The sequence below is a fragment of the Gekko japonicus genome, unplaced genomic scaffold (assembly GCF_001447785.1).
Source record: "Gekko japonicus isolate JY-2015 unplaced genomic scaffold, Gekko_japonicus_V1.1 scaffold68, whole genome shotgun sequence".
Taxonomy (NCBI): domain Eukaryota; kingdom Metazoa; phylum Chordata; class Lepidosauria; order Squamata; family Gekkonidae; genus Gekko; species Gekko japonicus.
This window is the reverse complement of record NW_015169175.1, coordinates 264,426-291,599: the sequence shown is the minus strand read 5'-3', so window position 1 is coordinate 291,599 and position 27,174 is coordinate 264,426. Positions and strand designations below refer to the sequence as shown.

Genomic DNA, 27,174 nt, shown 5'->3' with positions numbered 1-27,174 from the left:
AATCTAGCTCATCCTCCTCGATAGATACTGGTCAATCGTTCCAGCTCTTTGCAGTTGTCCATGGAAATGGCTTCTGCTTTCCTCCGAAGGCGTTCATCTTGGTACACTTTTGCTGCATATAATAAATCTGTTTCTTTAAAAACAAAAATAAGCGTTAGAGACTGACAGTAACTAAGAGTGGTAGCCTAATGCTTTCATGGAATGCTAGTACTAAACTGCAATGCTTCTGCTTGATTTTCCCCACTGGATCTCCACCTGCAACAGTGAGTGGTGACAATTCAGAATTGTGATTACGCAGCGTATAAGCTTTGCCACCTCAAGTTCCTTTTCACCAAGCACACTGCTTCCAGGGTGCCTTGCCACTCACCCACACTCACACATACACACACACATTTAGATATACACATCTCCACCATCCCAGAGATGCCATGCAGCTTTCACCGCTTTTTTTTCATAAACAAGCAACAACATTTCTAGTGTGCATTGCAAGCATTCAAAGCATTTTGCAAAACACAAGCCTTCGTAAGCTTTCCACAGCCTGACGGGAGAGGGAGTTGCAAGGTTGAAAGAATAACAGATTCCCTGGTGCTGAAAAAATGGGCTGGATCTGCCAGGAGAGTTCATGGAAGGCCTTGATGGAGCGGATCTTTCCTATCTTCCACAAACAGCCGGCCATGTGTCCCAAGACTCCACTCTGAGGACTGGTGGAGGCTTGCAAGAAAAACATGCCACAGGATGGAGGGAAGGGGGACTGCAACAGTCAGGGGGAGGGGACATCAGATAAAACCACCTCTTTAGTTTGTGTGTTGTATCAGTGGAAGAAGAGAAGTTTTTACCTGATTCCCCTCCCCCATTGCTAATAGCTCCCCTCTTCTGTAGCTTGTGAGGCTGTCCCTGATTCTCATAGGGAAGTTTCAGGAGAAACAGCAGGCTGCCTGGGGAAGGCAGGGAAACAGGCACTCTGCCAGCATTTTTTATGAACTCTTCCAGTGGAATCACCCCAATATGTAAAAAATTACATTAAAAAGCAAGCACACAGTGAGAACAACAATCCCAGAATCTTTTCACTTTAGTAATTCAGTAATCTAATGAAGCATTTATATCTGCAAAAACTCTCAACATCATTCATCAATTTAACTTACTTTGCTGCCTCTCTTTCCAGCAGTTATTTCGAATATTGGATACGTAGTCCTCTTCCACGCTCTTTTCCACCTTTTGTAGTGATGTTCCTTTGTATTCATTTTTAAAGTCCTTGTTGACATAATAAGCAACACCCAAGTTCTCTGTCTGCATCTGAATGGTCTGGCCCAAACTCCTACAAGGAGACACAGGTGCTTTGTCAGCCCTTGGGATTATCCCAATGCTGCAGTCAGTCAAGAAAAACAAACTTGGTGCAGCGTAGTTCTCATTAGGAGCTTTATCTATGTACATACAAGAAAAATCAACATTTCTCTCTTTTGCAACCATCAGTAAGGGGAAGGGGAGTAATTCAAAATGTGCTGAGCCAGTTTCTTTTGGCAAAAACAGCAAAGATATCCTTGTGAAAACCTGTTTACTTAGAAAGCAAAAGTCCTCTTGAAGAAACAAAACAAATCCTATCAGCTGTTTTCTTGTGGATTCGATCACTGGCTTCCAGTAAAAAAAAAATCTTCCATATGACTGGCTTCCCACATGACTTGGGTTTCCCTTAAATCAATGAAATGGGTATCAGAGTAGTTTGAATTGCTACTGCTAATTAGACCTTCAATATCCTGGAGATCTAAAGGGGAAAAAATGACTCTAGCTCTGTTCTTGGCAATAACAGATACTTGGAGGTAGATGACAGTCAATACTTTATTTGCTGCCTTAATCTTCCCCCCAAAGCTGTGATGATAATGACTGTCTGATCATGGCCATAAAGCCTATTTATCACTTCTGCATAGCCTTGAAGGCAGTCTGAAGTTATTTTCTGCCCGAAGACAGTTCAGAGTCATGCAACCAGAACACTACAATACTACAGTACAGCACAGTAACCCTTAGTTAGAAAGCCCTTTAATCCAACAAATCATTTTGTATTGTGAACAAAAAGCTGAAATATTTATTTATTTATTTATTTAGATTTGAAAAACCACCCTTCCCTGTGGAGCAGGGCTCAGAGCGCTGCACATCAGTATAAAAAGATACACACACACACACACAATAAAATCGTATTTAAATCTGTACTATAGTGTAGCAAAAAACCTATATCCATTGAGATGACGATGGGACTGCTTAAAAACATGCCACTGCCTCATGGAGGAGGGAGGCAGGAGAAACAGGAGTGCCAGCCAGATGGGAAACCACTGCTGTCCACAACCAATTGTTTTCTCCCCACATCTCCATTTCCAAAAATTAAACTTAGAATCCCTTTTAAATAAGACTCTAATCTTTGGGGTATTAAAAAAAAATTATGCGTGGCTGGTTTCACTTCCTTGTTTACAGTGTTCAGGTCTCATCACTGCTAAATTAAAATTACATACTTTTCTCTTGTTATATTTACATGCTGCTTTTTATTATTTTAATGTTGGTGACAGTCACTTCTGTTATTGTTTTTATGTTTATTTTCTCTCTATTTTGTACACTGCCCTGAGACAGTTATCTCAATAGATAAAAAATACACTAGGCCAAAATAAATACAAAATAAAGTAGAAGTAAAAGGTTGTCAGCTTTTTAAGCCCTTTTTAAATTCTGCATTTTACAGGCATTCTATGAGTCATAGTAATTAAGAATTCTTCTGCAAAGAAACTGAGGTATGCCTGAAGGACAGAAATTAGGGAACAGTAAATCTTACCAGCACTGACGTCAAGTGCTGTAAGACTATCACTGTTCCATAATATTGGCAGTCCCAAAATCTATAATTCAACAGAACTGAACTTCAGCAGTGATAGTCTTACAGCACTTTAAGGTTAACAGATACTATACTCAATACAATACAAGAGGATTTCTTCCTTTGGGTTTTTTTCATGTTGAGAATATGCTCAACAGGGAAAATTATTCAAAGTCTGACAATGCAAGCAAGAGGAAGCCCCTACGCAATATGCAAGACTGAAAATGCAGAAAGGACAGAGGTGTTTTTAAAAATGTCAGAGTTCATTATACATATGTAACTAGATGTACTTACGATCTTGGGTATAAGGAATAAGGAGGGTTAGACACCATCAACTGGCTCAACAAAGAGACGAGAATCAACACAACAATTGGCATCAGCTGGATGAACATAGAGAAGCCACCCTGGAGAATGAAACATCAACCAGACATGAAATCCCAGAGTTCTTTTGGTTGGAAGGCATATAGCTATCCCCTGCTGTCCTGAGGCAAGAAAGATTCTGAACCTAAACAAGCTCTGTAACAGACTCCCATCCAGCCTCTTCTTGAAATCTTCCAAGAAAAAGATTCTGAAACCTCCTCGGGTAATCCATTTATGTTCTGCTCTTTCATGGTACTTACAGTTTAAACCCATTCTATCTATTTAGTAACAAGTTTATCTGCCCTTCCTCCAAGAAGCTCAGGACAACATATGTCTTTCTCCTTTCCCCACTTCATCCTCATAAGAACCATGTGAGACAGATTAGGCTGACTGTGCATCTAGTTCAGGATCACCCAAAGAATTTCATGAAGCAGGGATTTGAACTCAAGTCTTTTGGATCCTAATCCAACACTCTCAACAGCATACCACTCTGATTCTCTCATTGCTCTGTGCTCTTTGTGAAAAAAATTAATATTGCTGTTATTTTTGAACACAGCAATGCCTATTTAACTAGTTCAATCCAACAAGGTCATTCTGGCAGGCCAAAATGTATCCAATTTTTTTGTCATGGCAAGAAATCTCAAAATCAGAACATTTTACTAGTCATTTGTAACTGCCTGAAAACAAGAAAATCAGCAGCCTCCAACTTTACAGTAATGATTAAAAAGCATGAAGCATTTCTATAATAAAGAATCTAATCTTCACTTTTGCATGACAAAATACTTTGAAACTTACAACTTAGAAAAGCTAAACTGGTTTTTCAGAACTAGTTTAATCCAATCTTCCATTTCAGACCTTGGAACTGAATCCAAATACCAATCTTTATAAACTCTGTGCCCCATAAATAGCCAAGTGCATGAGTTCCACGTGCGGCCCAGAACCTAGGGTTGGATTCACCTGTTTTTCCATTGACAAAGGAGGGTCCCCTTTTGACCACTGAATATCATGGCTACTGTTTTTTTTACTCATTTTAGTAAACAGGCATTGACAGGAGCAACCCAACTGAAAGATGTGTTGATTGTTCAGTTTTACTCCAAGGAATACTAGTCCCTGCCAGAAAATACATGCCCAAGTAAAGTTTTGCCAAGGATAAACATACATCACCCCTCTCCTCCTCTCTCTCATGTCCGCTATGATGATGCTGATTCTGATGACTGTAGCCAGACCGCCCATTAGAAAATGAATGCACGCTACCTAAAGAAAACGGAGGATAAGTGAAAGAGTATTCCAAAGGCATGTGAAAAAATACATTGAAAAGATGGAAGAGGAATCTTAATGCTCAGTTTGAGACCATAAAACATACAATATGTTCTACAAAGCATATCTTGACCTTTCAAAAACAAAACATACAAAAAATGTAGATGAAAAACACTTGGCCTTTTCCACGTGTTAGCTATATATCAATCATTCAGGCAAAATGTTTTACTCCATGTGGATGGAGATAAACTGTCAAGCTTTACAACTCTGTTCTTCAGGTCTGGAATAGGAAAAATAAAATCCCAGATATGGTTGCCAACAGGCCTAAAGGAAAATGCCCTGTCTCTTTAATAGAGGCTTAATGGGATGTTACTTACCAGGTGATGTTATTTACCTCCATGCCATGAACTGTTTCAACTGCACATTTCCACACTTTACATCTCTACTTAAAGAACAGGATGTTTTTCTCCAGGCCAGTTGGCAACCTCATTCTAAACAATATATACAGCATCCTTAAATGATACAATGGAATTCTGCTGGCAACTGATAAACACCTTGCAGATAGCAAAATACTATTTTTTGTAGTAACACAGAGTTACTATTACAATATTTATATGGTGTTTTAAACTAAGTCCTATACAGAACACAGAAGCAGCATGGATTCCAAAATGAGCTCTTTAATATTAAAACGGGTGGAGGAAGAAAACTGAGAAGTGAATGGTAGGATGATAAAAAGGGAATAAGGGGACACTGGTACAAAAGATAAGGGTTAGTTGCTTCATAGGATAAATACCTGTTGGAAATGCCCCTCCAAAGAACATGTTGAATAGGTCCTCTGGAGTAATGTCTGCTTCACAACCCCTGTGGAAATTAAATCTTCCATTGCTGGGATGACTGCACGGCTCTTCACTACCTGTGAGGTCATACTGTTTTCGCTTTTCTGGATTGCTCAACACAGCATATGCATTTCCAATCTCTGAAATGCAGGGTGGAGGGGAAAAAATAATAATCACTTTGAGATAAATATATGGTAAAAAGGTAAAGGTAAAGTTTCCCTTGCTCGAAAGCCAGTCGAATCCGACTCTAGAGTTGCGGTGCTCATCTCCGTTTCAAAGCCGAAGAGCCAGCACTGTCCGAAGACGTTTCCGTGGTCATGTGGCCAGCATGACTAAACACCAAGGCGCACGGAACGCTGTTACCTTCCCACCGAAGTGGTACCTATTTATCTACTTGCAATTTCTTGCTTTCGAACTGCTAGGTTGGCAGGAGCTGGAACTAGAGATGGGAGGTCACTCCGTCATGCGGCACCCAGGTCTTGAACTGCTGAACTACTGACCTTCCACAGCCTGCAGTTCAGCGTCTTAACCACTTGAGCCACCGCAGCTCCTAAATATATGGTAGCAGCAAATATAAAGACACACATCTGGGGCTGTGTAACCTGCACTGAGCCATGCATCTAAGAGGACATCAACCATTGTATCAAGGAATGGAAGCGAGTAGCCCTGCATGCTACATTGCTTGAAAGGAAGTATTTGTTAGCCTCCATCCCTTCCCTTTTACACAGCTGGAAATGAAAACTATAACAAGGCAAACAGGTTATCACAACACAATGATACCTGAGTTATTTTCCCCCCTAAAAAGTGTGTGCCAGTGATATCAGATCTGCCATATCTCAAACTGCTTTTGTAATTCCCCTCAGACATTGCCCCTCAGGCAGGAATTGTGGCATGTGGGGGAGGAAGAGTGCTGCTATTCAAAACACAGAATTTCAGACCTTCCCTTTGCATTTGGCACTGTTACGCATGGTTGTTTGGACTGCTGTCCACAGTCCTCACAGGAATGGGAATTATTAATCCCTCTGTACAAGGGCACTAATAAGGCTTTGTTAAGATTGCAGGTATGGTTTCTTTTGTTCAGACACTTCAAATTGCTTTAAGATTCATATTTATAGATGAATCTCAAAGTGTTCTTCCTCTCATGGGAGTAGTCCTGAATTCAATCCGGCGTTACAGTAATGATGAGTATCAACACAATGAGTTGGGCAGCAAACATTTTCTCCCCTATAAGAGAACTATAAAATGTTACTTTTAAAAGCTTCTGTTGCTCCTGGAGCATGGTTTTTGTCAGGATGAAACTTCAGAGCAAGCTTTCGATAAGCTTTCTTTAAGTCTTCTTCACCAGCATCTTTGGACACTCCAAGGACTTCATAGTAATTTTTACATTTCTTTATACTGCAAGAGAGAGTAAGGAAATTTAGGTTAATTACATTAATGACAGTTTGTTATCATTTTCAAACGTACAAAACAGGGTTTCTTACACTTTGTCTGAGTAACAGACTTCAGTCTTCATGCATATTTTGCCAACTGTATTAAACATCTCTTCATTTCAGCAGACCTCTTAACAAAACCTTCATTACTAATATACGAAAGAGTGACAATAAAATACCATTTACTTAAAGAGCAGGCTGGATTTGAATAGCAATGATAAGGGAAGGAACTACTCTTATCTGCTTTTGCAATAACTGACAATTTCAAACACATATTTAATTGTGTATGCATGTTGATTAATGAGTTTTCTTCTACATTCCATTACAATGAACGTACTTCAAAATTTATAGAATCAAAGCCACTATCACTGTTACTTTCACAGCAGTAAAAGTAACACCAGGTCAATGATGTAACAATCAAGAAAAAGATGGTTTTAGACACTAGAGACTTCCAAGGAAAAGCTCCAGGGACAGAGGGCACAATTGTACTTCTCAACCATGGAGCTCAAAAATCATGGCAGATCACAAGCTCTTAAGTCTTCCTCCAAACATAAAATCATAGAGTCGAAAGGGGCCATATAGGCCATCTAGTCCCACTCCCTGGTCAATGCAGGATCATCCTAAAACATTGCTGACAAGTGTTCATGCAGCTGCTACTTGAAGACTGCCAGTGACCATCCTTTCCTTTTAATTCATGGAGAGTTCTGCAATTTCAGACAGCATTCCTTATCTCATGGCCACATAATTGGGCAAACATTTTGTTGATTAATAAAACAAAAGATCATTGAGGTGTACCGTTCATAAATACATTACCTACTACAGTGGAAAAATCATCAGAGCTTTCCTGCACAAAAAATAACTGCAAGCAATCAGTGCCTAACAGATGCAGACCACTTAGGTAAACAGGTTTTTTAAATGAAAATCATAAATGAAAAATAAAGCTTATTATGCTGAATTACTAACTGGGAAAAAATATTAGCTAATGTGTCAGGCTAGTAAGATTAATCCATTTGGATCCACAAATTTGTAATCTCTCATGAAATGAGTCCAAATATTTCATAGTAAAAAGACAAAAAAGCAGCCCCAAGGAACCTTTTCCTCTTCAAAAGATTAGGTGCATTTCTGCCCCAGGCTCACTTTATTGTCCTCTCTCAAAAAGAGTGTGTTAAGAGTAAACATAATTTTAAAAATTACATATTCCTCACAAAAGTCAACTGGTTTCAAAACAAAACATCAAAACCAGCAGAACTGTAATGCAGGAAAATGGTGTGGCTTATTCTCCCTCACAGCAACAGCTATGCAAAATTAAGGAAGCCTACATATTTCTCTTTAATTAGATTAGATGCAGCTGTAGATACTACTGAGACCACTCTTGAATTTTCGCATCTGCTGACATGCTTCTCCCTGGCCCCTCTGCTTAACCAAATGAGCAACCTTCTGTTCAGACTCTCTCACAGCTTCTGCATGATCACTTAGGACTTATGCAATCAGTAGAGAATTATTGCATCTTGCACTGGTCCCAACTGAGTCAAACTGTCACTGAGGAACACTCTGTTGAAGCAGTATGATCGCTTGCTGGTGAGTACTATCTCTCGTGTATAGGCTATTAAAACAAACAAAAAAAACCCCATAAGAATAAGGCGCTTGTTTATTTCTCCCTAGCACACAGTGTTAGAGTGTATTGTGATCAACATAGTTGATCTGATTATTTTGAGACCACTCAAGTTCACAATTTCCTCTTAGCTGTACCTGCCCACATTCCAGTGATGGAAGAAGAGGAAGGGGGCAATATTGCCCTCTTCACTGCAGCTAGGCGTCCCAAGTCTCGTGAAATCGCGGCAGGGGATCCGCATGTCTTCACAGGATCCCTGCCGCGGGGACGATGACACACGTTGCACCGCCGTCGCCAGGATGTGATGCTACGCGTCACTCTGGCAACGAGACTCCAAACAGCCCCGTTGCCAGAGCGACGTGTAGCGTCACATCCTGGCGACGGTGGTGCAACGTATGTCATCGTCCCCGCAATATTGCCCTCTTCACTGCAGCTAGGCGTCCCAAGTCTCGTGAAATCGCGGCAGGGATCCTGTGAAGACCTACAATCCCCCGCCGCGACTTGGCATGCCTAACTGCAGCCCTCAACCTCTATGGCTGATCATCCCTATTCCCAGCATCTGTTTTATAAGGATTAATTACCGGTAAATTAAATTCATTTATACCCCCCCTTTCTCCCCAGTGAGGACCCAAAGCAGCTTACATCATTCTTTTCTTGTCCATTTTATCCTCACAACAACTCTGTGAGGTAGGTTAGGCTGAGAAATTATGACTGGCCCAATGTCACCCAGCGAGCTTCCACAGCACGAGTAGGGATTTGAACTTGGGTCTTCCAGATCTATATATCTAATAGCGAATGGCGCCCCCTGCGTGCGGATACCTAAATCCGCGCATCGGGGGCACCTGGGGGGGAGGGAGATTTCTGTGCATACTTGGGGCAGTCCCCAGGTGTGCACAAAAATCTAAAAACCTGAAAAAAATATCTGGGGGATACTTAAATCCCCCCAGAAGTGACAGAGCATCCCCTGCGCATGCGCAGGGGACGCTCTGCGAACTCCCTCGCCGCCGCCGCTTGGGGGGGGGGAGAGAGCAGCGAGGCCCGAGCGGCAAGCTGCTCGGGCCTCGCTTCGGAGCTGGGGGGGGAAGAGCAGTGAGGCCCAACCCCCCCCCCCGTATCGCGGGTCCCGCCCCCTTGTAGTCTCTAATACTCTTACCCACTACACCACACTAGCTTTTGGTTACAAAGTGCAGTGCATGGAAGGGGAGAGTGGAGTCTATTTTGTTTCTTAACACTTGTTTAGCTATTCAGAGTGGAAACATTTTAAGCACAGGGAAAGTATTCTCTGAAGTAAATGCCTCAGACTACAGCAAAACCACGTCTACCACTCTTTGGAATGTCTGCTTTTCTCCCAACTTAGCTCCTCTTAATAACTACAGGAATTTTACTTCACAATGTACCACAGTCACACTTATCTTCCTTTCTAGAATGACAATCTAACTTATGCTTAACTATCTACCTTTGACAATCAAGGCACTAAAACAAGAAAAAGGGTATCAGCTGTAGTCAACAAGACCCAAAAGTCCCATGTCTACTGCGGAGAAATGCATTTTTCTTTGGAGATTTGAACTAAGCAAAGCCTTCACCTTTAGTTTTAAAAAGTTCTCTCTCTCTCTTGGCAGAGAACAGGCAGGAAAGGGGAAGTCAATTCAAATGCTTTTGAGCCCATCTCAGCCACTCTTTGGAAATGCTAACAGCTCTAGAGAGAGACAATGGGATGGTCAAGCCCCCACCAGCTATTAAAGTGACATCTAGCTGGAAAGAGGTTTCAGAGGCTTAAAATGCTAGAAGCATCTCTTCCTAGAAGTTTCAGGAAGGGCTTATTTGACACCCCCCCCAAGGGGTGGACAAACAGGGATGATAAAACTCCTTAGAGTGAGGAAGAGGGTGTGTTGTGTTGATCCCACTAAGGCAGACAGAACTCTGACCTGAGGTCTGTAGGAGGCAGCCATTGCCACGTGCTGTCTAACACACCTCATCAGAGGCTTTAAGGTAAAGGAAACCCTTTAGAACAACTGTAACCTTTAAAACAAAGGCGTCTGCATTATACTAAGATCCACTAGGCATGTACCGAGGAAGGGGCAAATGAACTACATTTTACCCTTTTTCTTTGGATCTGTTGCTCAATCTGATGCTGTGCTGAAAGTATGCATGTAGACATATTCCTTTAAATAAATGTTTTATAACTTTTAATACTGGTTGTACTTCTCTGTACCACCTTAGTCCTCCATCATCCTGGGCACACTTCTTTTAAAAAGGAGCACAGGTAGGGGCAGTGAGTTGGCAAGCAGTTACTCCCTCAGTGGTGCACCAGGCAGTAAACTGTTCCCATAGTAACCAGACACTGGATAATGAGCAATTCCTACAAAAGCCAGGTAGTGGCAGCAGTTGGAGAGAGAGAGAGAGAGAGAGAGAGAAGAGAGAGAGAGAGAGAGAGAGAGAGAGAGAGAGAGAGAGAGAGAGAAGAAGAAGAGAAGAGAGCGACTGACCGACCAACGATCCCTCCAGGTATATATACACACACGTTTATGTATTCTATTAAATTTAAGAACTTCGAAACTTCAACAAATGACATAGCCTCTGTTTATAGGAGCTCCCCCCCTTAGCCTTCGGGGTAGGGCGGGGTAGAAATTCAAATATAAATAAATAAATAAATAAATTAGCCATCTATTTCAGGTATTCTTAAAAACTGCTATTACCAAGGGATGTTGTCAAACAAAAAGAAATTGATTCAACTCAAAGAAATGTCTAATATGGCATCCACAAGACTAAGCTCTCATACCAGAAAATTTCAGTCGCAGCAGTATAAACCTCAAAGGACTGGCCTAACACCCTTTCAAGGGAACTGCATGAAAATCTGAACTAAGGCCTTGTTCTTAAAGCACATAAATCACATTTGAATGGGTACTACTTTATATCTCCTTACCTAGACTTTCAGGATAAAACATTGGTCCTATCCAAAGGAATGAGCAATTTACTTAAAGCAATACCTCTGTACGCCTTCCACTTGATCTTTGGTGTAAGTCTTCCCAGTTTCACCCCCAGTGGATCCACTGCTGTCCTTTATGCCATTGGGTTTACTCTGATCACTGCCACTTGCTGGCTTTCGACAGTAAGCACCACTCCCAGCAGCACTCCCATTCTTCATAATTGCTTCCAACAATACTGCAGAGAAAAAGGTCATAAGCTACATATTCATAGATAATCATTCCAAAGGTATAGCCAATGGTAGTCTGTTGCAGTAAAATAAAAGCCTAATAGCAATTCAAAGACTTAACACAGATTATTTCATTTTATAAGAAACTTACTTTTTTATTCCAGTTTATAAAAAACAAAACAGAAACTGATACTATAATCATGACTGTCTGTGTGGTGACACTAGACTTATGTTTTACATTCATAGGTATTGCTATGGAAAAGTCACATGAAAAATTCTAACCTTTTCAGCTGCAAAAATCTTCCTACCTGGCTATAAGGAGGGCAAGTACATGTACCATCACACATGAAAGCTGTAACTATACAGTTTGCAGTAATTTCCTCACAAAGGCACTTTTGCCCTACATTGACATTTATCTTCAAATAGAAAAAAAGTCATGCCTGAAGTAGACCTTATTTCCAGTCTCTGGTACTATCATCCTTCTAAGTGATCAAACTATAGAAACACACTACAGGGAATGTACAAATAAGAAACATCTCTGCAATACATATGCTATTATTTAAACTCAGTTTCACTTCTGTTGTTTTAAACAAAACTGTTCAGAGCCTTTCCATAATACCTCTAAGACATTATCTAGATGATTATAATGAATAACTGTTGATATATCTGTATCTTAGAAATTTTGCTGAACTCCTGCTGTGTTCATCTGAGCAGGGCCTTCTGCAAATGGACAAGATCAACAACTGCCTGTACACGTGCCTTCTCTTTTTCTGCTCCTACCTGGTGGAATGACTTCCCTGAGGAGGCCAGAAAGGCTCCCACACTTCTAGCATTGTGCAAACGATATAAAACAAAAATGTTCAGGAGGGCATTTTTATAAAGAACTATATTATAATGGAATGGTTCAGGAGGGTAATGGGACTGTGGATTATACTGTTGCATACAGTATAAATATATCTAATTCTCAAAATGACCAAATCTGTGGATACTTAAATCCAGAGACTGGAGCAACGAACAGGCAATACAGGGCTTTCTACGAACCTAAAAAAAGCAAATAACCCCCAAAATAAAACCCTGAAATCTTTTTTAAAAGATACATTGGAGTGCTAACCTTCCCCTAATAACAGAAGCATCACCCATAGCTTTAAGAAATGAATGCCTTCAGTGGCTGTTGCTATGCAACCACACCAGCCTTCAAGCCTTGGTTTCTGTCAGTAAAAGGCAGGGAGAACAAGCAGATCATTTTCCAATACTAGTTTGGCCTTTGAATGAGGACTTGTCAGGGACAGGCCTACCAGACCATCACTGAGTGACTTGCTACCATGCATCTTGCATGACTCGCCAGGACAGTTGTTACAGTGTTTCACATGATGATCTATGAACCCCCACTTTGCTAGGGAAGCTCACTAGGTGACCTTGGGCCTGTCACACATTTTCAGCCTAACTTACCTGACAGGACTGTTGTGAGGGGAAAAAATGGAAGAGAGGAGAATGATGTAAGCACATTAGGTCCTCATTGTGGAGAAAGATGGCATATAAATGAAATAATAAATATAGTTGAAGATGGGGGGGCAGATAAAAGGTAGGTTGGTCGGTAGAAGGAAAGGAGAGAAGGAAGCAGGAAAAGTTGAGAATATGGGGCTGCCAGGAGAAAGGAAAGAAGAAATAGTATGAGGAAGGCGGATTACTGGGGAAAATGAGACCCTCATATAAATCCTTGCAGATTTCCCACTGCACAACTGGCCCAGGCCCAGAAGCCCACACTACACAACTGAAACATAGCTTTCCTGGACAGAGGCTGTCAGGGAGGTAAAGCTGAAGACAGGGAGACATATAAAAGACAGGTTGGCAGGTGGGTGGGAAGGAGAAAAAGAAGCATGAAAAGGCTATGGCAGCTTTCACGATAAGGAAAGAAGAAATAGTGGGGGAGGGGAAAAATTGATGACCTTCATTGGCTTAAAGAATCTATTTGCTGGTATGTATTACCCTGCTCCCATGCACTGTCTTCTACTTATACAGTACTGTTTCTGCACTGTTTAATATATTATGTCTAATACCTTTTGCTTTGTTTCAAATTTCCGTATTTCTACACCAATTGCACTGCTTATTAGACATCACGTCCTATCGATTGCATTGACTTACACTGTGTAATCCACCTTGGTTTCAATGAGAAAGACAGTCTATAAAGAAAATAAAGATCGACAATAGAATTGAACTGTCCCCAGTGAAAACAGCGTATGTGTTGAAATAGATTCCATCACAAAGAGAAGAAAATAATTCTTCACCCAAAGAGGGATTAACACATGGAATTCACTGCCACAGGAGGTGGTGGGAGCTACAAGCATGGACAGCTTCAAGAGGAAATTAGATAAGCATATGGAGCAAAAGTCCATCAGTGGCTATTAGCCACAAGGTATAGATAGGAACTCTCAGGCTGGGGCAAGTGATGCACTGTATTCTTGGTGCTTGGGGGGGGGGGGGTCCTGGCGCCACTGCTGGACCTCCTGATGGCACCTGGTATTTTTTGGCCACTGTGTGACAGAAAGTTGGACTAGATGGGCCATTGGCCTGATCCAACATTGGCTTCTCATATGTTCTTATGTAATTGAATTTAAGAGAGTTTGATGCACTAATTTCTATTTTCTCTCTCTCTTGAATTACTGAGATTTAAATTAGTCCCTTAAGTGTTCAAATTAATTAACTTATCAGTGATTACCTATCCTACTACTGAACTGATCAATTGGAAGATTAAGTATTGGAATCAGACTATCCCACTGATGAATGAACAATTGGTTAATCACCTTGCAAATTAGGGAATAGAAATAGAATCTTATATTATACTGGCCTTTATTTGTTGTTACTGGCCAGGGATTGGATTGTATACCAATTTGTTAGAGTGTTATTGGTAGAATATGAGCAGTTAGGATAGATTAAATAGGAACGTATTGTAGGACAGATTAAAGTATTAGGAATAATTGGGAAACAGTACTGGAGAACTGCGTATTATTCCGTCCCTCTCTACATATTGATCTGTGAGTAACAACTGTGGTCTGTGAGGACCATTTAGGCGATGGCTGGGCAGATGATACCAGTGCTCCTGGGGAGGGGAAAGTATAGCGGTGGGACTGGGCGGAGAGCTGAGGGAAGGGGGCGGAGAAATAATCTAGCTCGGCCTCCTTCCAGCCCACATCCCATCCCAAAGATAGTCAGCAGTGGGGCTAGGATGGTTGACCCTTCTCTGACATTGGCGTTGTGTAACACCAGGTCTATAAATTATAAGACCACAGTCCTTTGGGCCTTCCTGTTGGAACAGAATGTGGACCTGGCGTGTGTGACCGAGACCTGGGTGAGAGAGGGAGAGAAAGGGTCTCTCTCCCAAACAGCCCCGCCTGGATTCTCAGTCCTCCACCAATTGCAGACTAAGGGGCGGGTGGTGGTGGCTTTATTCATCCGGGAGGCTTACTCTTTCAGGGCGCTCCCGCCTCCGGGGATCACAGGCACCGAGTGTGTCGGCCTGGTGTGGGAAGCCGAGGAGAGTGTGGCGAGTTTGCTGGTGTACCGACCGCCCAACGCACCAGCCAATAGCCTGCCATCCCTGCTAGAGGCTGTATCAGGCTGGGCCTTGGAACACCCTAGGCTGTTAGTCCTGGGTGATTTCAATGTCCATGCTGAGGATGTGACCTCTACACAGGCAGTAAACCTAGTGTCATCCATGGCGGCCCTGGGACTCTCCCAATCGGTAACGGCCCCCACTCACTGGGCTGAGCACACACTCAATCTGGTCTTCGTGGCAGGAGTTACAGTGGACCGGATCACTGCTTCGGCAGTGCCATGGTCAGACCACTTTGCCTTGAAGGCCTGGCTAAATATTCCACTCTGACCCTGTTTGGGTGGTGAGCTGATTTGGGGTCACCTGCGGAGCCATATGGACCTAGTGTGACTTCAGGTGGCTCTTTGGGATCCTAAGCCCCCTGGTGTCTCGTTAGATGAACTTGTAGAGGACTGGCATTGCCAACTCTCAACAGCCATCAATGACATTGCTCAGCCCAATTGTTTAGAACAATTCAGGGTACCATGGCTCTGCCATAAGGCAGACTAAATCACAGGGAATTGGATATTGGCTGTGAAGCCTTGGCGAGCTATTTTGTGGATAAAGTCTTGTCGCTCCGCCGTGACCTCCCAGCCACAGTTGATACAGTGAATGAGCTCGAGGCTCCTAGCATGTCTTCTGGCCACATTCTGGGTTATTTCGACCTGCTCAACCTAGAAGAAGTTGACAGATTGCTCTTAACTGTACGCCCTTACCATGTGCTGCCTGGATTGGTGCCCATCGTGGCTAGTCAAAGTGGCCCATGAGGAGCTGCGGGATGCCATGCAGGAGATTATCAACAAATCCCTCTTAGAGAAACAGTTCCCGGAGGCACTTAAGGAGGCAGTGGTGCGCCCCCTCCCGAAAAAAAAATCTTTGGACAAGGCCGAATTGGCCAACTACTGGCCAGTTTCCAACCTGACCTACTTGGGCAAGATAATAGAGAAGGCAGTGGTACTTCAGTTACAGAGCTTCCTGGATGACGCTTCTATCCTAGATCCCTTCCAGTCCAGCTTTCACCCTCGTCATGGGACGGAGACGGCACTGGTCACCCGCAGAGATGACCTCCAAAGGCATCATCAGGGCAGATCGGCAGTGCTGTTGCTGTTAGACCTGTTGGCCGCGTTTGACACAGTTGACCATCAGCTACTGATCCACCGCCTCGCTAATACTGGAATCCAGGGACTAGCCTTACAGTGGCTTGTTTCCTTTCTCCAGGGCCGGGGACAAAGAGTGGCGCTTGGGGAATCAACTGTCCCGACGGCACCCACTGGAATGTGGAGTGCCACAAGGGGTGGTGTGGTCCCCAACACTTTTTAACATCTATATGCGCCCTCTTGCCCAGATTGCCTGGCAGTATGGACTGGGTTGTTATCAGTATGTGGATGACACCCAGCTTTATCTGCGGTTGGACAACCGATCTGACTCCAAACCAGAAGTTCTAGACCAGGCGTTACAAGCTGTGGCTGGTTGGCTTCGGCTGAGCCAGATGAAATTTAATTGAACAAAGATGGAGGTCCTGTGCCTAAGCTGTGGTGGTGGTCCAGGGGTAGGGATCCCGCTCCTGACCTTCAATGGGGTGCCATTGGTGCCAGCGCCGGAGATTAGGAGTCTGGGGGTGCTCCTGGATGCCTCCTTAACCATTCAACATCACAGTAATCCAAGTCTATGCCCCAACCACTGATGCAGAAGAGGCTGAAGTGGACCGGTTCTATGAAGACCCACAACACCTCCTAGAACTAACACCAAAAAATGATGTCCTCATCAGGTGACTGGAATGCTAAAGTAGGAAGTCAAAAGGTAACCGGAATAACAGAAATGTTTGGCCTTGGAAAGCAAAATGAAGCAGGGCAAAGGTTAACAGAGTTTTGTCAAGAGAACACACTGGTCATAGCGAACACCCTTTCCCAACAACCTAAGAGGCGACTCTACACATGGACATCACCAGATGGGCAACACCGAAATCAGATTGACTATATAATTTGCAGTCAAAGATGGAGAAGCTCTATCCAGTCAGTAAAAACAAGACCTGGAGCTGACTGTGGTTCAGATCATGAGCTACTCATTGCAAAATTCAGACTTAAACTGAAGAAAATCGGGAAAACCACGAGGCCATTCAGGTTTGACCTAGATCGCATCCCTGATGAATATACAGTAGAGGTGAAGAATAGATTCAAGGGTCTGGATTTGATAGATAGAGTGCCTGAAGAACTATGGACAGAGGTTCGTGACATCGTACAGGAGGCAGCAATCACCACCATACCAAAGAAAAAGAAATGCAAGAAAGCAAAATGGCTTTCTGATGAGGCTTTACAAATAGCAGAGGAAAGAAGGAAAGCGAAAGGCAAAGGCGAAAAGGAAAGATTTACCCAACTGAACGCAGATTTCCAGAGAACAGCAAGGAGAGATAAGGAGGCCTTCCTGAATGAACAGTGCAAAGTAATAGAAGAAAACAATAGAATGGGAAGGACTAGAAAGAACTATTAAATATTTCCTCTGAAGCATCAACAACTTGTCAGACGGCGTGCAACACAGATTGCGACATACCAATATCGGAAGCTATATGGACCAAAATATGGTCCTCGCCCAGTTTTTAACTAACCGATCATTGAATATAAGGGCTCGAGCACTTAAGCTAATTTTAAGATGGTACCTCACGCCAACAAGACTGCATCAAATAAACAAAAATTACTCACCTCTTTGTCGGAGATCCTGTGGAGAACCAGCTAATTATTATCACTGTTGGTGGACCTGCAAGAAGATACAAGCATATTGGATTACAATCATCCAAGCTATCAAATCCGTTATGAAAACAGACATCCCCTTAACACCAGAAATTATTCTATTGGATCAGTGGCAAAGCACAACCATCCCCAAGATAAGAAGAGAACTTATTTCTACGTTACTAATGGCAGCAAAGGCAGTCATTGCAAGCAATTGGAAAGGCTCTAACAATTTAACGTTGCATCAATGGCATATCAAAACATGGGAATATTATACTACGGAAAAAATTATCACTTCCATACCACCAAGTAATACATATACCTTGCAGTCACAATTTTTTTCAAAATGGTTTCAATTTATTGAGGCAGTTATTGATAGATCTGTGGTACCTAAATCATCTATACCCAATAGATACAAAGAAATAATAGCAATATTTTAAATTTTGTACTTACCTTGGTTAGAGGTTTAAAAGAGTTATATTGTTATAATAACTTGGTAGATAAGCTTGAAAAATACAAGCTATGAATAGTTATTGTCATATTTAAAGATCAACAACCTCAGGTATGCAGACGATACCACTCTAATGGCAGAAAGTGAAGAGGACCTAAAGAGCCCCATGCTCAGGGTAAAAGAGGATAGCACAAAAGTGGGCTTGAAGCTCAAAATCAAAAAAACTAAGATCATGGCATCTGGACCCATCACTCCTTGGCAAATAGAAGGGGAAGTCATGGAAGTAGTGACAGACTTCACGTTCCTGGGATCCCAGATCACCGCAGACTGTGACAGCAGCCATGAAATTAAAAGACGCCTGCTCCTTGGGAGGAAAGCGATGGCAGACCTAAAGAGCATGATAAAAAGTAGAGACATCACCCTGCCAACAAAAGTCCGCATGGTCAAAGCAATGGTATTCCCAGTAGTCATGTATGGCTGTGAGAGCTGGACTATAAGGAAGGCCAAGCACCGAAGAATAGATTCTTTTGAACTATGGTGCTGGAGAAGACTGAGAGTCCCTTGGACTGCAAGATCAAATCACTCAATCCTAAAAGACATCAACCCTGACTGTTCCCTGGAAGGCCAGATAATGAAACTGAAGCTCAAATACTTTGTCCACCAAATGAGAAGGGAGCACTCCCTGGAGAAGACCCTGATTCTGGGAAAGACTGAAGGTCAAAGAAGATGGGGACGGCAAGGATGAGATGGTTAGACAGTGTCATAGATGCAACGAACATGAGTCTGAGCAAACTTCAGAGGACGGCGGAAGACAGGAAGGCCTGGCGTGATCTAGTCCATGGGGTCGCGAAGAGTCGGACTCAACTGTGCGACTGAACAACAAAAAACCTGCAGAAGTAAAAAGCAAACCATAGGCCTGTGGCCCTTTGAGAAATAAGAAAAGATATACTAGCATAATCTTTCATGAGTTAGAGCTCACAAAAATGAGATCTGAATCACTGAAGTTGATGCTGAAATGTGTTCGGTTAGTCTGTAAAAGGCTGTAGGACTCCTCTTTCATGTTGCTTATCTGAGAAATTATCACTTAATGTGCTTCTTCTCAGGTTTAACTACAGGGGCCAATTAAATGACTATATGGTGTCATGTGACCAAAAAGCACTAATATACACCCCTTGTGTCCAGGGTTTTGTATAAACTTAATCTTCTGCTGCTATTCATGCAAAGTTAGCCCACCAGCACAGCACCTGCATAGACCGCAGATCCCTGGAGGGCTACATTCTTGCATTGCTTCTATTTTCTGTAATCCCAGTCCTATCACATTATTTACTGGCCCATGCTATTTGACTGCATTATTTTACACCATGTAATCTGCCTTAAAATGCAGTGGGAAAGGTGGGCTGTAGTTAAAATAAATTTAAAAATAACAATACCACACATCCAGGTAAGGTGAACTAGTTTAATCCAGATACCAGGCACGTCTTACATGTCTGGCAGAATTTAAAAAGAAACTTTACCTCTCGTTGGAAAAACTAATGAGTAAGACAATTCTTGGCTGAGCAATATATTCAATTGTGGATTTCTTCTGAAGAGGTATCTCTCTCAAACCTTGGTTGTGTCTTTTACCTACATCATCAGTTTATTATCTGGTTTATTAATTTTTTTGTTACCTCAGTTCCTATCTGCAAGCCTAGCTATAACACCATTCATAGAACTTTGGGGATTTATGTTATAGTTCGCCTTTCTCACTGGGACTCATGGGGGATGGCACAGAGTGAGTTAATAAAATCAGCAGCAGGGTTGGACATTCAATAAACAACTGAAATAGGATTTCGGTTGTAGAACCAGCCAGAAATATAAAAACAGACCAGAAGCAAAGGAAATTGTTAGCATGACACATTCAATGAAGCAAAATTACATAACAGGATCCAATTTACAGCAAACTATACGCAGTAGTATAGAGCACAGTCCCCAACAATTTATCTAAGTAAGTTTGTGAATCATTGTGTCCGCTATCCTATTATTAGTGTAGGAAAGCCCTCTTGAATAATTCAGTTTTGCATAGTTTGCAGAAAACCAGGAGACTGGCAGCCTTGGTGACCTCCTCAGACAGACCATTCCATATGGTGGGGGCCACAACGGAGAAGACACATCTACAGGCAATTGTTGATTTTGTCCATTTGCAGGCTGGCACCAGCAGAAGTCTCTAATCAGACGAGTGAAGCTGAAATGGTGGATCATAGGGGCAGAGATGGTCTCGCAGATATGTGGGTCCAAGGCCATGAAGGGCTTTGTATGTGATAGCCAATACTTTAAATTGAGCCTGGTAACAGATGGTTTTAATAGAACATACAAACGTAGTATCAAAATACTCAAGAAAGAGCAATATTTTAAAAGGCATGTGTATTAATACAGTTCAGGCTAGATTGCTAGACTAGCAACAATGGTCTTCTCTGTTGTGGCCCCCGCCTTTGGAATCGTCTGTCTGAGGAGGTCACGAAGGCTCCCAGTCTCATCAGATCTCAGAAGCTAAGCAGTAGATATCTACTTAAGAGAGACACTGATGTTTACAAGCACTGAAAAAGTAAGGAGGTTATTTAGAGCTGAAAGGGTGAGACATTAGGTTGTTGACTGACGGATGCTGGGAGACTGGTAAATGGGCAATCCTGCTCTGTAGCAGAGAATTAGTTTGGATAACTCTTTGGTCCAACCTAGATCTATAATGAGCTAAGGTATCTGGATATAATGCACTGGTACTCTACAACATTAAGTTCTGATTCCACGGTGCAACTAGGATTGCAAGCACTCTTTTCTTTAAAAGTATCTTCTGAGAGTATTTCAAGAAGCACCATGAAATTAAATGGAAAGGACAGCAGTACAGAAACTAAAAAGAGGAAATAATTTGGGAGTTAGGAATGGATAGGGAGCTGAAATATGGGAAACAGAAAATGGTGCATGGAGAAAGAGCTCTAAGATTACAGCTGTATATATTTCCACATTCATACTATGGAATTTGGTATTGGTCAAATCGGCATCTTGAGAACTTAAATTTTCACTTAAGAAGCAAAGTTTCTAGTCCTAGGCTGCAAACATATGTTGGGGAACTGAGCAGTTTTTCCAGCATGTATTTTGTTCCTTTCCATAACAGAGAGAAGCAAAATGATTTAGATTAATAAATAAACACAAACTTAACCAAAGTACATAATTTATAAAAGTCACAGAGTCCAGCTTTCCTTGGTTGAATCCTATGCCTGGCTGAATCCTCTCCTCAACCCAAACTGCAGACTTGTGAAGGAAGCTAGTAATCTCTACCAAAACGTTCAGCCCCATCCTTGGCCCAGCGTAAAGACTGTGATGTCACTGGTTCAAATCTCATTGCAAAGTCAAATTCATGAGGTAAACTACCACTCTCAGCCCTCTCAATTTCCCATCTTAGAATACTAATCCATGTGAAAGTATGATACAAATATTAAGTATTTATTACTAAATAAATGTATGATGAAACATAATTCCATCACAAGTAATAACATCTGAACCAGACTCAAACTAGTTTTGTATAGATGTGTCCCAAATTCAGTTTCTAAAATTTCAACAAGTATAACTTACATCTTACCACAATGACTACAGATTTTCTGCATTTATGTGCTTCAAATAAAAACTAAAGACACAAAATAGTTGTCCCAGGATATCTACTCAAAGTCCAGCCCATATCTACAATAAATCACCTTGCAAAGGTACTAATTAGCACTACCACAATTAAGCAGCAACATAATATTTCATTAGGAACAGTGAGAGCAGTTGTAAGGAAGGGATTAAGCCCTGAAAACTCAACCCTGGCCTGAATCTGCACAGGGAAACAGTAACGCCAGCATAGCTTACAGGGCTGATGTAAGCCATAGCAAGACAAGCAGTGTGTTGGAAGTACTATCACATTTACAGACAACCTACGTATTAGACTTATTGCTGTCAGAAGTGAACATAATACTGACAGTGCAATCCTATGCACTCCTAGCCCAAACCCACTGATTTTAGTGGGGGCAGTCTAGAGTAACTGCACTGAGTTGCACTGTAAGACAATGTGACAGATGTGATGCGGGCTGGTTCAAATTTTCACTTCAGCCACAAACTTACTTAGATGGCCTTAGGCAAGGTATTCTCAGTCAGCCTCAGGCCCCTTATTTACCATACGGGGATAAGGAGACGGGCCTACCTTACAGGGCAAGCTGTTCTAAGGTTCACTGTCGTAACGCGTACCGCTCTTTAACCATTTCCCAGAGAAGCAAGCAGCCCTGTCAGGCCTGCCGCAGTCAAAGCAACCAAGTACCCCTTGCACCACCATAAAAGACGCATAAAGATCCCACCATAAAAAAGGTGAGCGTCCTTAAGGTGACACCAGGCTCTTGGTTGTTTTGGCCCCAGCACTCCGGCTATTATTACTGTGGGCCTCTGGAGGCCGATCATCGAGGGAGGGAGGGAGGCAGGGCTCCCCCCCCCCTTGCACACGGGGGAGGGCGGCGGCGATGCCGGCGAGGGAGGGGCGCTCGTCTTCAGCCTGCTCTCTCACCTTTCGCGGTCTCGGTCGGGTAGAGCTTCTGGGCCTTGTTGAGGAAGCGCAGCGCCCGCTCCCTGTTGCCGGCCTCCAGGGCCTCCCGGGCGATGCCGATGCATTTCTCCGCCTCGTCGCGGTTCCCTTCCATGGGCTTCTCCTTCCTCCGCCTCCGCCCGCCGCAGCGCAGTGAAAAGGGGCCTGACGGGGCCAGAGCGGTGAGGCCAACCCGACGGGCGCCTCTGAGGGGACCCACCGGGGCAGGGGCTGACTCGGCTGGGCGGCTCGGTTCGCGGCCTCCGGCTCACGCCATGCCTTTCAGACCGCGGCCGTCGGCGGTGGCCCTCCGCCTCATCATCCCCTTCTTCCGCCCCCCACCTTCACGCGGAGTACCCACCGAGGCCGCCACTGGAAACGCGGAGCCGGCAAAGCCCTCAGCCGCCGTCGCCGCTCTCTCGCTTCCGGGGACAGACCGCAACCGGTTGTCGGGCAAGCTCTACGCATGCGCGGCTCGGCTCCCCAGCAAAGCGCCGGCATCAGCCGCGGCTGAAAGCAGCGCTTGATGAGTGGGAACCGGTGCTGTAAAATAGCCTTTGGAAGCAGAACAGGCCGCTTAGGAGATTAAAAATATAATTACTATAGTTGTGCCCTGGAACCTGGCTTAAGTGTTTTGCTCTTTCACGCACCAGCTTAATACAAACGGCCCGTCCAGATCTGCTCTAGACCGTATGTTCACTTGGGAGTTGCTTACTCTCCTCTACTGTATCCATTACGGAATTAAGGCAGGGAAGTTCAGATATTTTAGTTAACACATCAGAAGACTAAAGAAACAATTAATGCTTCAGGCTGAAGTTCTCCTTTGTAACACTTTCCCCCCACAATATGGTTGTTCAACTTGAGTATTTTCAATAAGGATGCCTTTTTTGTCATTAGACATTATACAATATAGGTCTCTAGTCCTGCAGGCAGCAGGGCCATTCTCCTTTGAACTTTAGAGGCCAGTACACCTGCTCAAACTGTAGGGCACAATTTCAAAATTAATAATCCTAGAGTTCTCAAGCCCAGAATGAAACAAAGCTGAGCAGCCCAAGAGATTTCCGGTTTTTGTTTTTTTAAAAATACATGTTCTCACTCTACTTTCCCCCTTGGTAATTCTCATACTCTATACATCTGCCTTTACAGAAAAACCTGAGACACAGAGTTAAGACCACAGAAAGCAGACCATGTACTCAGTCCTTCCTACAGCAAAAGACATGAGCAAAAATTGACTCTCTATTCTTAACACTTTTTTTAGCATCCTAGTTAGACCCAAAAGGGGCTTTCTTTCTTTTTTTGTTATCCTCTACTGGAATACCATTAATTGTGATATCAGAAGTACCTTTATTAGATCTATAATCTCAGTTTGAGTGATAGGGAGAGATCACTGTACTTGGTAAAAACAGTGGCAGCAGAACCAGGCCAGCTCCCCTGTCCCCTCCAAGGTCTGAAGACTCAGGTATGCAAAAAAATATAACTTTATAAATTAATCCCCTAAAAGTACCTCACCCTGACATGGATGGCCCAGGCTAACCTTATCTCATTAAATCTCAGAAGCTAAGCAGGGTCAGTCCTGACCTCCAAGGAATCCCAGGGTTGTGAGGTAGAAGACAGGCAATAGCAAACCACCTATTTTGATGTCTCTTGCCTTGAAAGCCCAACAGGGTTGCCATAAAGTCAGCTGTGATGGCACTTCCCACCACCACCACCAAAAATACCTCACAACAGTTGCATGAAGTATGAACTGACTTCAGCACATGGAATGCCGGTAAATGTTATTAGTTCAGCATTTCCCCAATTTAACTATGATTACAATTTTAAAAAGCACCAGTACACCAGTAATGAGCTGCGGTGGCTCAAGTGGTTAAGACGCTGAACTGCAGGCTGTGGAAGGTTGGTAGTTCAGCAGTTCAAGACCCGAGTATGCCGCATGACGGAGTGAGCTCCCGTCTCTAGTTCCAGCTCCTGCCAACCTAGCAGTTCAAAAGCAAGAAATTGCAAGTAGATAGGTACCACTTTGGTGGGAAGGTAACAGCGTTCCGTGCACCTTGGTGTTTAGTCATGCCGGCCACATGACCACAGAAACGTCTACGGACAGCACTGGCTCTTCGGCTTGGAAACGGAGATGAGCACCACAACCCTAGAGTTGGACTCAACTGGCTTTCGAGCAAGGGAACCTTTACCTTTACACCAGTAGCATCTGCCAATTGAACACCTACATTTTTGAAAGTTTAATATTTTATTTATAAAACACACTAAGAACCATACATTACATAATTTTGAATGCCAATTAGTATCATGCCCTTGCTCTGCCAGACTGAAAGGATGAAGCAAGCATTTCCATCTAGGGTCTTTAATTAGACCCAATCTACACCCTTGTCCCCTCTCATTTCAAGTTGGCCAGCTTGCTCACTCTTCCCCACAGGCCATTTTCTTTGCAGCAAGATACAAAAAGGAAATGGGAAAATGAGATATGTGGTATAAGGAATATGATATAACCAGTGTTTTTAAAATTTAGGATATTTCTATGCTATCTCTTCAGAGCCCTGCTGAAGGGAGCTTGCAATTTAAAAAAGTACAAAAAAGTTAGAAGATAAATAAGGTACTTTCTTATTTCCTGCATATTTCTTAAAGACACTGTTGCAACGTTGAATAGTCAAAAGTTTGCCAAAAATGATCTTGATAAGCAAAGCAGACAACATTCATACTGATAACATTTATTGAATTATCCACTGGAATGGCAGAAAGGTCTTTACAAAAAAAAACAACACAACCCGCTTTTCAGTTTCTGCTTATTAAAATCCTTTACTTTAACTAGAAGAGATTAACATCAGCAACAAGGCTTTGTACTTCACATTCTTTTATTAGTTTTGCAACAGCTCCTGTTCTTAAGTGACCAAAGTCTCTTGTAGTTAAATCTTAGCTTATAACTGCAAAAAATTTGAATGAAGTAACTTGAAGCGTAAAAAAAATTACAGATCAGCAACAAAATCATGAATCATTAAAATCCAACATTTCTAAAAACAGTCAGGAACCACTACAGACCACAGCTTCTCTGAAGCCATGTAACACTTAAATAAGGTTAAGACTTCAAATGAGGAATTTTGGTTTGTTAGAAAGCTCAATGAGCTCCAGCTTCAAGGTTACAGAAGGCAAAATTGTGTTTCACAGATGCAGTCCACTGGAAACCCACCAAGAGTCCAAAAAAAGAAAAAGAAAAGAAGAATTCAAGCATCCTTTAAACAGTCTTCTGTTGCCCTTTCTTTCCAATGAGAGATTTATGGATATGTGGAATTACACCTAAGGATACAAGAAAAAAAATTATATCAATTTGTTCAAATGATGAAAAGTCATTAACAGTCCATATGATGGATGCCAGCTTCCAGGTGGGACCTGAAGATCCCCTGGAATTATAGCTCATCTCTCAGTTCCTACAGACATCAGCTTCCCTGGAGGAAATGGATGCTTTGGAGGATGGACTCTCCATCTCCAAGGGTTTCCCCAACCTGGAACTGGCAACCCTTTCACAGCATTAGAACAAAACTACATTGCTGCATATTTACATAAGACTTTGTACTATTCAAGTTGGAACATACCTCCACCAGCAATTGTTGCCTTGATGAGAGAATCAAGTTCTTCATCACCTCGGATTGCAAGCTGCAAGTGACGGGGAGTAATTCGCTTCACTTTCAAGTCTTTGGATGCATTTCCTGCTAACTCAAGAACCTGCAATGAAGATTTTGCTATCAGGTGGGCAGCATTTCTTCTGCATATTATTTCTGGATACTTGTTTGTTCATTTTCAGCTTCCCACAACCCCAGCATCGCATACAGAACAGAGGTCAAAGAGGCTCCTACCTCAGCTGTGAGGTACTCCAGGATAGCAGCACTATACACAGCAGCCGTCGCCCCAACTCGTCCATGACTCGTAGTCCTTGACTTTAAATGCCGATGAATACGACCAACAGGGAACTGCATATGTAGAAAAAAGAATTACAGCAGAAATACAAGCATCTCTTAATTGAAACTTCTACATTCCAAAGCATTCTTGAAACAGGAAAGGCCAATAAGAAATAGGGATTTTCAGAGTACAACCAGAAGAGAAATGAGTAGCCCACGTGGGTGGTGGTGGAACCAGGAACCATACCAACATTTCCTCGCCCACAATTCCCCACCCCAAAGCCTCAGAACAGTGATAACGCCTGAACAAAAGGCGCCCACCTTGAACTTCTCCCACGTGCTCACCTGTAAGCCAGCTCTCTGCGAACGAGACACCGTCTTAGTTTTGGTCTTGCCAGAGTCCTTCCCGGCTTTTCCCCCAGCCTAACACATAAAGGGA

General features: G+C 42.8%; 2 protein-coding genes across 2 annotated transcripts in view; both read right to left on the bottom strand.

Moving 5' to 3' along the window:
- On the bottom strand, window positions 1-23,263 carry DNAJB14 (DnaJ heat shock protein family (Hsp40) member B14). The gene is made up of 8 exons (XM_015415989.1): window positions 22,819-23,263; window positions 11,328-11,502; window positions 6,548-6,693; window positions 5,256-5,438; window positions 4,365-4,459; window positions 3,140-3,249; window positions 1,143-1,315; window positions 1-133 (listed from the first exon to the last, which is right to left on the bottom strand). The coding sequence occupies exons 1-8, from the start codon at window positions 22,949-22,951 to the stop codon at window positions 9-11; spliced, it is 1,140 nt and encodes a 379-aa protein (XP_015271475.1). The 5' UTR covers window positions 22,952-23,263; the 3' UTR covers window positions 1-8.
- A 2,309-nt stretch (window positions 23,264-25,572) lies between these two features.
- LOC107114477 (histone H2A.Z) overlaps window positions 25,573-27,174 on the bottom strand; it is a 2,170-nt gene continuing 568 nt past the window's right edge. The window contains exons 2-5 of the mRNA XM_015415978.1: window positions 27,081-27,158; window positions 26,694-26,807; window positions 26,433-26,562; window positions 25,573-26,136 (exon numbers count right to left, since the gene is read on the bottom strand). Of these exons, the coding sequence (XP_015271464.1) occupies window positions 26,075-26,136; window positions 26,433-26,562; window positions 26,694-26,807; window positions 27,081-27,158 (384 nt within the window). The 3' untranslated portion in view covers window positions 25,573-26,074. The remainder of the gene's footprint in view (window positions 26,137-26,432; window positions 26,563-26,693; window positions 26,808-27,080; window positions 27,159-27,174) is intronic.

Bases quoted from the DNA above. Each gene is read 5' to 3' on its own strand.
- DNAJB14 (XM_015415989.1), bottom strand. From the start codon at position 22,951: ATGGAAGGGAACCGCGACGAGGCGGAGAAATGCATCGGCATCGCCCGG. The intron at 5,439-6,547 runs GTAACATTTTAT...CCTGCATTTCAG, and splicing joins AGCAACAGAAGCTTTTAAAA to AGATTGGAAATGCATATGCT. The intron at 3,250-4,364 runs GTATGTTTATCC...TTCATTCTCCAG, and splicing joins GAGAGGAGGAGAGGGGTGAT to GGTGGCTTCTCTATGTTCAT.